This window comes from Phyllostomus hastatus, unplaced genomic scaffold (assembly GCF_019186645.2).
Source record: "Phyllostomus hastatus isolate PE091 unplaced genomic scaffold, TTU_PhHast_1.1 phas_scaffold_385, whole genome shotgun sequence".
Classification (NCBI taxonomy): domain Eukaryota; kingdom Metazoa; phylum Chordata; class Mammalia; order Chiroptera; family Phyllostomidae; genus Phyllostomus; species Phyllostomus hastatus.
In genome coordinates, this window is record NW_025334026.1 from 68,337 (window position 1) to 80,636 (window position 12,300).

Below are 12,300 nucleotides of genomic sequence, written 5' to 3' on the forward strand. Positions count from 1 at the left end.
ATATGTCTTTTGTAGTTGTGAGGAATGTATCTCTTCTTTCTCTTTCCATTTGCAGGCTATGGCAAACCAGACCATGACCATCCACCTCAGCCCTTGTTGGGAACCAGCTGAGGGCAAACCCCAGCCCCCGGTGTGGGGAAAGGGTGAGGTCTGCACTGGAAATGGTCTCTGACCACATCTGGGGTGTGAAAGGCAATTGCCAGGTCTGCCTCAGATGAAACCAAGCTCAGCTCAGCAGAAAAGTGCCCCAATAATATTCCTGGCTGGAATAGAAATCCACCCAAAAAAGCCTTTGAAAGGGGGGATGTGTTTGGCTGGGTTGTTTGCCATGTAAAACGATCTGCCTGCGTCTCGTCTTGTGACAGCAGAGAAAGTCTCTACAGCCAGGAAATTATTTTTGATGTGGAGGGGAAAAATGGGTTTAGCAGTTCCAGCCAGCTTTTGGTTTCTGGATGCCTTGTGCAACCTTGCAAATTTATTGTTTTCCAAATTGCATGAAGCCAAGGAGTTTCCAAGGAGATGCCTGGCTCAGCGCAGCTTCCCCAGCTCAGGAAGCAAGAAGGCAGCTTGGAATCCTTTTTCTGGTCAAATGGTGGAAGGTTTTCAAGCACAACCAAGCCCAGGAACAAAAAAGTTAGGGGGGAGAGGATTGCTCCTGAGGGACCTCACCTGAAATTCAGGATGGGAAGGCTCTGGAGCAGGCTGTCCCAAACTCGGCACTCTTAACTTTTGGGGCCACACTTTTGGGGGGCTGTCTTGTGCCTTCTGTTTAGCAGCTTCCGTGGCCTCTGTCCACTATCTGTTAGTAGCACATTGCCCTCCTCCTCACTACCATCGAGTTGTGACAACCAAAATGTCTCAGACATTGGCAAATGCCACCGAGAAGCAAATGCCACCTGGGAGAGAACTAGTCCTCTGGAGGTCAGGTGTTGCACAAGTCCTGCTCACAGCTGATTCTGTCCGGAGCTGCCCTAGATGATGCCAGGTCAATACAAATCTCAGCTGCTGAGAGGCCATCTGGCGTCAGGGGCTCTGAAAGTCCTGGATGGGGTTGGAAACAGGTGGGGTTTCTGTGCTAAATAAGAGATGACTTATCTCTTAGTCTGAGTCTGTGAAAATTCATGATAATCCATTCTCAAGCCTTGGAGGATCTCCTCTTTAACACATCACAATTTTTAATTATGCATCTACTTAGTTTTTAAAACCAGTCTCCATCGCTAGAACATAAGTCACCTGAGGCCAGAGACTCTTGTCCCATTCATATTGCATCCCCAGCACCTAACTCAGAGTCTCGTACACAGGATATACTAAGTAAATGTCTGCTTCAGGGAGGGAGGACATTAACAAGCATCTGTTGCATGCCCACACCTGGGAGACACACCTGGAGGACTGGTTAAAGGTCAGATGGCTGGGCCCCAGAGTTTCTGATTCAGAAGGTCTGGGATGGGGCCCGAGAATTTGCATTTCTACTAAGTTCCCAGGTGACACTGCTGCTGGTCCAAGGATCACATAGCTGGAGAACCACTGGTTTGAACTCTGAACCCCTGGCTCTCATTCCTGGCTGGGGAGTTTGCAGGTTGGATACCCGGGTCACACCCCGACCAATGAAATCAGACTCCCTAGAGACAGGACTCAGGCATCTGGGTGATTCCAGTATTTAGCCAAGCTTCAGACCTGCTCAGCTTTACCGTCTCATACAATCCTCACAGCTGGTAGGAGTATTCCTTTATCTTCCCCGAGATCCCTTAGCTGTGCCAAAATTCAGCCCCAGCCCTTTGATTGCAGACATAGTGTTCTTTCAGTCACTTTGCTTGTCCCTGCCCTTGAGCAGGTCATAAATCAGACCATGGCTTTTTACCATCTTTAGAGCTAATATTCATTGAGCACTTACAAAGTGACTGTGGTTGCTGCCCTTGTTCTGACAACAAATATTTGCCTACCATTATTATTCCAATTTGAAAGAGGAGGGAACTGAGGCACAGACATGAGGCAAACTGACCTCAGTCAGGTAGCCAGGAAGTGCTAGAGCTGGAATTGAACCCAGCCATCTGCACTGCACTGTGGGGCTTATGCATGGGGGATGGAGAATGCCAAGATGGAAGGGGAATCTGGACCAGGATTCCACAAACACATGTAGAAGTTGGGAGTATAGGCAAGGCTGGGCAGCAGGTCCCAAGCACTCGAACAGCCAAGGACCCAAAGGTGGACAAGTCATCACTTGGAAGAAGTTAAGAGACTGCTGGGACATATCCAGGAGATGCCCAGGCAACCCTCTGCCTCATCCAGGCTGCATCTCACATTCTTCTTGTCTCCACAGTAACCAATGTGAATGATTGCCCCACCCAGGGAGTCCAGCCAAAGCATATGATTGGCTAATACCAACTGTAGAGTGCAGTGGGAAGAGGAAAATAATAGCTTCTTCGAGTATCAGTGGCATTCACAAAATGAGCTCAAATAGCCTCATTTGTACTGCCCTCCCCCACCCCCACCTATGCCATGCTAGCCCTTGCTCATTCTCCCCACCCGCCCCTGTCTGGTCCATCCAACCTACTGAATCTGTTGACTACCTTCCCAGCTCTGGATTTTGGCTCTATTTCTCTGATTCCAACAGCTCCTCTCCCTCTTGGTACAGTATCAATATGGACAAATACTGGTGATGCACCCCTCTGGGCTCTCATGGACCCCTCATGCACAGTGTCCCAGGCACACACCTCCCAGGTACAGTGATGACACCTGAGCCCATGTGTCATCACTGAAGAGCCTTTGATTCCTCTTGGTGCTCAGGTGAGCATCAGGCTGAGAGACCTACCACATGTGGCCCTGCGGCTTTTCCTGAGAATCAGGTGCCAAGTCCACTACATAGTACCTATACACTTACATAATCTTTTTCTTCAAATCAACTCCTTTCAAGCCTTTGACAAATGTATTTGAGATGGAATGTTTATATGGAAGTAGAAAGCTAGTATCCCTTGCCTTTAAGAAAGAGTCCCATAACAATAGAGAGAATGGAAAAAAGAAGTTAATTCTATGTTCTGCTGCCTTTCCAAGGTTCAGAAACTTCCTGAGGCTTGATGCCTTGCTGTTAGAAACAGAAATCTCAAATGAAAGGCAGAGATTACTGACAAACTGGATCAATCCATCTTGCTCCTGGACACTCTCAGAAGGAAAACTTATGAAGGGAACTTGCTCACCAAGGCGCAGTGGTGTTTAAGGCCTGACCCCTGCCCTCCTCCCAGACTGCCCCCAGGGGCACGAGATTCCTCTTCCCCTGGGCTGAGCCACGTTTAGAAACAAGCCAGTCAGTAGCTTGGTTGCAGCACCCGTGCTGGAAGGGATCTGGCTGTTTGCAAAGCACATAAGCATTTCCCATTCCACAACGGGTTCCAGACCTCCTAAAACAAACAAGGGGGCAGGCAGCAGGCGCTGGGGTCCTCATTCACTGGCCAGCTGCTGGCCCTCACCCCTCAGACACCGCCATCCTGACCTGTCATTGCTTCCCAGGGAAGGGGTGGTTCTGCTGGTGTTAATAACCACTCAGAACTCAAAACCCCAAAGGAATTTCAGCTAAGAGCAAAGCCTTTTAAAATTAAAGCTCATAAGCCCCTTTGTGTTGTGTTAAACTCCTTCCTTGCCTGGCTACTATTATACATCAGCTTTCCTGCACTACCTCTGATGCACAGAGCAGACCATGTCCACGCACAAGCCTGCTGGAACCAGGCAAATGCTGTGGATGAGTGAAGGGGGCTATGATGGACATGGTGATGACTGAGGCAAATTAGAGCCCAGGCCCTGTCCAAAGAGATGCAGTGGCCTCTCAACTTTTTCCCATTGCTCCTCTGGAGAAAAGTAGGCTCAGAGTTGCTAAAGCTACCAATTTTTCAAGAGATTCTGGAAATCTGCACACAAATGTTTATAGCAGCCCCAAGCTGAAAACAAACTTAATGTCTACCAGCAGGTGAGTGGATAAACAAACGGTGGTATATGGACACCATATATACTAGGGTATATCCATAACAAGAAAGATTAAACTAGGAATCTCAATTATGCTGAGTGAAAGACACCAAATTAAAAAAAAAGAGTGCATAGGATATTTCTCCCTTTGCATAAAATTCTAGAAAATGCAAACTGATCTATAGTGAGAGCAGGTCAAGGGCTGTGTGGGGTTGGGGGTGGGAGATAGCAGTGACAGGTAACAAAGGGGCATGAGGAAACCTTTATTTACTACCTTGATTGAAGTGGTGACCTCATGACAAAAAGTCAGAACTCCTAAAATTGTACACTTGAAATACGTGTATCTATTTATGTATCAAGTAGAAATAAAACTGTTAAGAGAAAAAAGTGAGGAACCAAAAAATACATGGACTACTCATGTTTATCCTCTGATTTAACCATTCTGTCAGCATTCACTTGGAATTCACTGTGCACCATGCATTTTGTGAGGCACTACAGTTGCCAAGGTGAGTGGCGCTGAGAAATTTTCATGGCCACAGTGGCACAGGCCGGCCTGGCCACCATGAAGATGGTGACCTGCAGACACAGGCAGGCATTACCCAGAGAGAGCCTGTTGCCTGCACTCTCCTTCTAAACTCTCAGGTTTTCTGAAGAATCTAAAGTAATTGAACTTTTTCTCTCTGTAAATCCAGTTGGCCTACTCAAGGAAAAATGCCCTCTTAACTAGCTGTCAGCTAATCAGTTAGCAGCATCAAAAGCAAACAGAGTAAACAGAGACCAGAGCAAAAATCCAGGGAAGAGGTGGCAGAGGCCCAAGTGAGGGGGACACAGAGGAGGGAGTGAGAAATGGTGACATCCTGAGAATAGAACCAATTGTATTTGCTGGTAGAGTGGATGTGGGGTGGGAAGTATGGAAGTGCACTCCAAGGTTTGGGGTTGAGCACCTGGAAACGGAGGCCCCTGGGACCCCCTGGAAGCACCTGGAAGTCATAGCCACCAACTAGGTAAGAGAGCTCCAAGTGGAGCCGGAGGGAAGTTGAAAGCTGGCTGCTCCTGTTTGCTGCCTCTGACCGCAAGAAAGCCTATAGCACATGTGGGGTGAGCTGTCAAAAGGAAGCAGAGAAATCCAACTAATCTGATGCTCTGACAACCTGATCAAGGCTGTGCCTCTGGCTTATCCGGATCCCTCAACTAATAACATCATTTGCCCCAACCACATTAACAATCAGGATGGGAAAATGAGATTTGACTCAAGGACACGCATTGCAGGGGGATGAGGCAGGAACCCCAGAGGGGCGTCTGCACTGCACAATTGGACACCGGCTTTGTGATGGGTTAAGCTGGCCTGATCCCATCCGAGCCTGAGAAATGACTGGGCTTGGCCTGGAACTTGAAAACAAAACGAAATTAGAGCAAATCTGATTACAATTAGGTGACCCAGGCTTGCCTTTTGGAAGGATTTGGTTCTCCTAATACTCTGAGTCTGGAAGAGAGGAAGAAAAGAAGGGAGAGATTGGAAGGAGACAGCTGCTTACCCAGATGTTTGTCAAAGCTAAAGCACTCTACAACCTTCCCTCTGGCTACTTCTTACCACCCAGTTCAAAATGCAGGTTCTCAGGCCCAGCCCCAGCCCCACTGGATTAAAATCTGCATTTTGATGTAATCCCCAGGTGATACTCATGATTACTGCACATACATAATATCTGAGACATACAGGTACACCCTGATGTTTTCTAAGTATCGGGCTTTCACTGACCATCCTTACCATTTTTGCCATATTCCCTTACACTATTTTCAACATGATTAACAATCTTTTCTTCAACTCAATTCATTCAAAAAGCCTTATGTTTATTTAAAAATAAAACTTCAGCCTTGGCTGGCATAGCTCAGTGGATTGAGCTCGGGCTGCGAACCAAAGTGTCGCAGGTTCGATTCCCAGTCAGGGTATATGCCTGGGTTGCAGGCCACGACCCCCAGCAACTGCACATTGATGTTTCTCTCTCTCTCTCTTTCTCCCTCCCTTACCTGTCTAAAAATAAATAAATAAATAAAATCTTTTTAAAAATAAAACTTCATATCACAATCATCAGTGGAAAATCAGCATCACTTGCTGTAACTGGAAATGGCCATCAAAATGCATGAAAGTAAAGTAAAGTAAAACCAGATGAAAGTAAAACCATGCTGTTTCAACTCTGGCTGAGTACTGTTGCCTGCCCAAAGTTCTTAGCCTGAGGCCCACACTCGCTGTTTAAAAGGGAGATCAGCTAGTCTTATAGAGGTGAGGGAGGCATTCTAGCATCTGATCAAGACCTTCCTCTTGAGACCATCACAAGGATTGAAAAAGGACTGAAGAAAGAATAACTGTGTGATTCAATGATATTAATGCTGTGTCTACATAACACACCTACTGTCATTTCCCCTACAACTTTAGAATAAGGGCTGTTCTATTGCAGTGTCCCTGCCCCCATACCTCCTCCCCATAAGTCCTTGCCTCTTTTCCCCACTTAAAGTCCTCTCCCTAAAAGGCATGTTCAGCTGGGTAACTGAATGTAGGTGGGGACTTAAGCTTATCTGGAGATTCCTCAGGACCCTGGCTTTCAAGACAGAACATTTCTCAAAGGCAGCCTCCCACATGGTGGTTATCAATTGCTTCGGCCCACAGGAGTCACCAGCCTCTCTTCTAGCAGGGGTCAATATGACCAAGAGTGCCCCAAATCCCCAAATCCCCAAAACACAAGGACAAAGGACAAGAACCCAGGACAAGTTATAAGGTTTGGGGTGTGACCTTGGTGATTGAACCCCAGAGATCATGGTGAATAGTGAAGTCTGCCTACAAATCCCCAAACCACTGGGGGCTTCAACGATGCCTGCATGAAATGCCATGTAGACCTGGCCTTTCAGAGTGGGTTCGCATGAGCACTTTGGGCAATAATGTAATTGCTTTGCAGCATGGGTGAGGATGGGGACCTAGAATTTCCAGAAATGCCTCTTGTCAAGGAAAATCAGGCCAAGCTCAATAATTAACAGTTAAGATTTTAAAGGGAGCATTTCAAATCCTCTAGCAGAAGCAAACTGTTGAAAGGTAAAATGGAGGCTATATATTTATCTTCATTACATCAACTTCTACTTTTTTTTACCTTTACCCGAGAACATTTTCTCATTGCATTTTTTGTTTGTTTGTTTGTTTTGGAGAGAGAGAGGGGAAGGGTAGGGAATGAGAGAGGGAGAAACGGTGACACGAGAGAGAAACACTGATGAGTTACCTCACAAATGCACCCCAACTTGGGACAGAACCCACAAGCGAGGCATGTGCCTGACCAGGGATCGAACCCACAACTTTGGCATATTGGGATGATGCTCTAGCCAGCTGACTTACCTGGCCGGGACTATATAATGCCTATCAATTAAAATCTGCATTGGTTGCAAAAACTCTCTGATCAGTAGTGATTAGGCTGCTAGTAATATTTCAAAACTTCTCCAGAGAAATTTGGAAAGGGAAAAGGTTTTGCTCCCCACCTCCACCCAAAAGATCCTTTTTCTTCCTATTGATAATAATATCAATACTTGTTACCTTTTAATTAAGTGTTTACTATGTGCTTAGAGATCCACTCATTAATCCTCACAATAATGTCACCAGGTAGGAATTCTTACTCTCTGTTCCACAGGTGAGCCACCCATACCCACCAGAGGAGCCATCCCAAGTCACTCCCAGGCCTCAGACTTCATGCCATAAACATGACAATACAAGGTATTTGATCTACCAAATGAAATGCTCATTAAATGAAAACACTTGCACAACAGCCAAAAGGTGGGAGCAATCCAAGTGTCCATCAACCGGTGAATAAACACACAAAATGTGGTCTATACATTCAACAGGCTACTATTCAGACTTACAGAAAGGAAGTTTTGACACAGGATACAATGTGGATGAAACTTGAATACCTTTCACTAAGTGAAAAAGGTCAGTCACACAAAGACAAATACTGCATGACTACTTAAATAAAGTACATAGGGCAGTCACATTCATAGACAGAGAAAGTAAAATGTTGGCTGCCTGGGGCTGGGGAAGGAGAAATGGGGGTTATTGTTTAAAAGGTATAAATTGAAGCGCAGAGTTCTTTCAGTTGGGGAAGATGGAAAAAAGCTGCGGAGATGGATGGCAGCGATGGTCACACAACAATGTGAAGGTACTTGGGACCACTGAACAGTAAGTACTCTCATAGCTCAGTAGCTACGAACTAAAAGTTTGTGTGTCCCCAAACTCACACACTGAGACAAAATCCCCACTGGGAAAGTACTAGGAGGTGGAGTCATTGAGGGGTGATTATGCCATCCACAGGCTTGTGAATGGGATTAGTGACCTTATAAAAGAGATCTCTCAGCGCCCCTTTCCTGGGGGAGAAGACAAGTCTATGATCAAGAAGTTGGTTTTCACCAGACACCAGATCTGCTGGAGCCTTGATCCTGAACTTCTCAGCCTCCAGAACTGTGAGAAATAAATCTCTGTTGTTTACAAGCCACCCAGTTGGTGGGATTTTTGTTATGGCAACCCAAGGGACTAAGACAATGGTAACTTTTATGTATATCCTACTGCAATATAAAAATGACTTCTCCCTACAAAAATGAAAAAGAAAGGTGCTTAAAATTAAAAGCATTCACTCATTCATGCATCATTCAACATCAGCTCAAAACTCATCATTGCAATTCCTTTCATTCATCACACAAAGATTTCAGGAGTGTCTACTTTGTGCCAGGCAGCATACCAAGTGGTAGGGGTACGAGGCTAAACCAGGAGTGAAGCTCTGGCATCCAACAGGCTCTCTAAATTTACATTGAGTAGGGAGGGTAAATTTCATGCAGAGGGGACTTTCCCAGAGGAGCGTGAAACAGCATGACATATTGGAATAAAGGAGTAGTGAAAGGGGCATGTCAGTGTGGGAGTAGCAGGAGATAGTGACGAATTAGACCATCCTTTGTGCTCCTCAAATTCAAAAGGCACCCCACCCCTCCACACAGGGTCCTGATGCTGTTGAAGCCTTTGAAGGTCAAAAGATCACATTTTCAAAGAGTGGAGATGATCTGCTCAGACATGGTTCCTGGGTCTCCCTTGGCCTTGGGGGCCATCAGCAAGCAGCCTTTGGGGTCTATGGTGACAGCCAAGCCAAGCTCTATGCCCCAACACCCAGAGAACACTCCTAGATGCTCAAGTCTTCCTGGGAAGCTCAAAGCACCTGCCCCATTCTGGGCTGGACACACTTGTAGACTGTGGGACAAGTGCAGCCTTTTCAGCAGCAGGGGTGGGTGGACAACTTGGCCAGATGCTGCTGAGACCACAGAAGGAAGGTGAGAGTGTGACCGAGTGGACAACAGTCCTCAGGCACATCTCACTGACTGACCTTAGCCAGCTGCATCTGCAGCTTATTCTTCACATCCGTGACCTCGGAGATGCGAGCATTGAAAGCCAGATTGGTGTCAGTGAACTGCTTCCACATCTGATCTGACAAGGTCTCAAAGAGGTTCTTGCCCTCCTCCTGCAGCCGGATGGAGTTGGCTCGCATGTTCTGCGAGTGCCTGATGTTGTCATTACTGAACTTGGCCCAGGTCTCAGGCACAGAGATCCTGCAAGAGGCACAAGAACAAATTTAGCACAGGGGAGGATCAAGGGTTTGTGGCAGGACTTGGGGATCTCCCAGTCCAGGGTTGCTCAACCTCATCACTCTTTTTTTGTTTTGTTTATCCTCATCTGAGGACATTTTTCATTTGCTTTTTTAGAGAGAGAGAGAGAAACATCAATGCAAGAGAAGCATCAATGTTGCCTTTGTACACACCCAGGAATCTGCTCTGAGACAAGGGGTCATACGTGTCCAAACCAGGGTTCGCATGTGCCCATATGACTAGGGATGAACCCTCAACCTTCCCCGACCAGAAATCAAACATGCAACATTTTGTGTCCTGACCAGGAATCAAACCTGCAACATTTTGGTTATGGGAAGATGCTCCAAACAACTGAACTATACCAGCCTGGACAACCTCAGTACTCTTGACATCTGGTGGGGATCAGACTCTGTTGTGGGGGCTGTCCTGTGCACTGTGAGATGTTTAGTAGCATCCCTGGCCTCTACCCACCAGGTGCCAGTAGCAATGCCTCTCCAGTGTGACAACCAAAAATGTCTCCAGACATTGCCCAGAGTCTCTTAGGGGAGGAGGCACAATGGCCCCAGCTGAGAACCACTGAGCTAATCCAACCTCCTTACTTATAGGTGAGGCCACTGCAACCTGGAGAGAACGGCTGCTTTCCTTGGTGAGTTATAGGTGAGTTATCTCTCTGAAGAGATTCCCTGGAAAGGTTCTTTTTGGTAACATTTCCTCCACTGCCACCACCAAAATCATAGAGACAGAGGGCACAATGCTGGCTGCAGAGTCCCTTCAATTCAGGGACCATGCTAATGCACTGACTTCTTTGTTTAACAAATGCTCTTTGAACCCCTACCACGTGCCAAGCCTTGTTCTAGGCACTCAAGATCTAACCGTAAACAAGAACAGCAACATCCCTGACCTCATGGTGATAAATATCCAGTGGAGGGAGACAGACAATAGATAAGATGTTTACATGTGGGATTATGTGCTATAAAGGAATTTAGGAGCAGGATGGCAAAAGAGAGACAAATGGAAAGGGGCCATTATGTGTCAGGGTCGTAGAAGGAAATCAATGGAATTTATACTCAGAGAGGGTGGAGGTGCCCATGGATTACCAGTTGCACAAAGCTGTCATCACCCCAGCTGTGAAGAGGAGAGGAGAGGGGCAGGTCGGAGAGGAGAAGGCCTGGAGAGTCACTGGGAGGGGGGAGAGAAGGAGCAAGGAAGGATAAATGCCCAACAGCTTTCTCCTCTGTCCTCCCTCCAGCTACTGCTGGTGCCTCTCCTATTGGTTAACTCAACTGGAAACCAGAGGGCAAAGAGCCAGAAAGGCACTCCACAGAGGGCAGCCTCCTCTGCAGCAGGCAGCTAAGGAATCAACCTAGGAAATGAGGGAAGACTTCTCAGAGGTGGTGATTCATAAGGGATTCAGTTTAGGCAAGATAAAGTTCTTCCTGTAGGTATGTAAATCCCTACAACAAGCAACCACCAAGAGTTTTGTTCTCTGGGAAGCCTTTGAGAAGGAGGGAAATGCATTAACTTTTCAAGGTCTTTTCTAGCCAGGAAGTCTCTCCAGTTATTAAGTAAAGTAGATTTTTATTCTCAGACAGTAGGAAAAAAGAGACTGAATTTTCTGAAATAGAAGTCTCTTTTCAAACATTTTAAATCACACTTAGATTGCATCGTGAATAGAAATGTGCAAACATATAATACATGGTTGTTTAGTCTGGCTTTTGCAGGAGTTAAAAGCAAGCAATGAACAGGGGTCTCTCAGGCTTCTGGAGATGGGAGGGGCACTGTGTCTGATCCAAAGCTTTCAGCCAACAAAGACCTGAGGTGAGTGTCTTTTCCAAGGTCACACAGCTACTCACCATCAGATGAGGAAGGAGGAGGCACCAAGGACAGCAGATAGAGACCAGCAGATGTACCCCAGTGCTGAATGGGGCACTGTCAATATCAAGGCAGCAACCTCTGAGCCCTCACCCCCCTCTGGAGCAGACAGCTGAGCTCCTCAGAGAAAACAACCGGCTTAATCACACTCTCCCTGGGGAGAATTTGCCAGAGGCAGCCTGTCTCCTTGCAGGTGGTGTGCCTCAGGAGCGGGCGGGACGGCTTCCTGTAGCCTGTGTCCTCTGAAGACTAAAGATGGCAGAGTCCTCAGGCTTTGCTGGGGAGATAGAAAGGCACCCAGACAAAACACCCAGGCACAGTGTCCATCCATGTGGGCTCAGACTGTGGCTCTGCCACTCACTGTGTGAGTGTGGGCCAGTCACCTCACCTGTCTGAGCCTTAGTTTCCTCATTGTAAATGGGCAATAATGACGCCTACCCCCTGTGTTTGTTGAGTGAATAGGAAGCCCCTATCACAGCACCTGACAATAATAAACACTTTTATCAAAATGTATTTGATAAATACTTATGATTCATAACACGCTGTGTGTAAATCTGTCAGCAGGGTGTAGCAAACATCAGGTAAAAGACATCCACTATCATCATCATCATCATCACCACCATCATCATCAATTAATTCATGCCAATGAGAACTGCAATAAACAGACACTGTAATTCAGAGTCTCCAAACATCCTTTCAGCTGCCTAGACATGGCCCTGCTCTGAGAAACCCCAAATAACAGCCCTGAGCTAGCACATCTGGGGAGTGATTAGTCACCACAAACAGCAGTGGAGGTGCCGGGGGAGGAACTTTAAATAGCAG

At 46.7% G+C, this 12,300-nt stretch overlaps 1 protein-coding gene across 1 annotated transcript in view; it reads right to left on the minus strand.

The window, feature by feature from the left end:
• The window catches only part of TEKT5 (tektin 5), a 33,518-nt gene that overhangs the window by 11,146 nt on the left and 10,072 nt on the right, over positions 1 to 12,300 (minus strand). Inside the window, exon 5 of the mRNA XM_045819631.1 lies at positions 9,348 to 9,570. Coding sequence (XP_045675587.1) covers positions 9,348 to 9,570 — 223 coding nt within the window. The remainder of the gene's footprint in view (positions 1 to 9,347; positions 9,571 to 12,300) is intronic.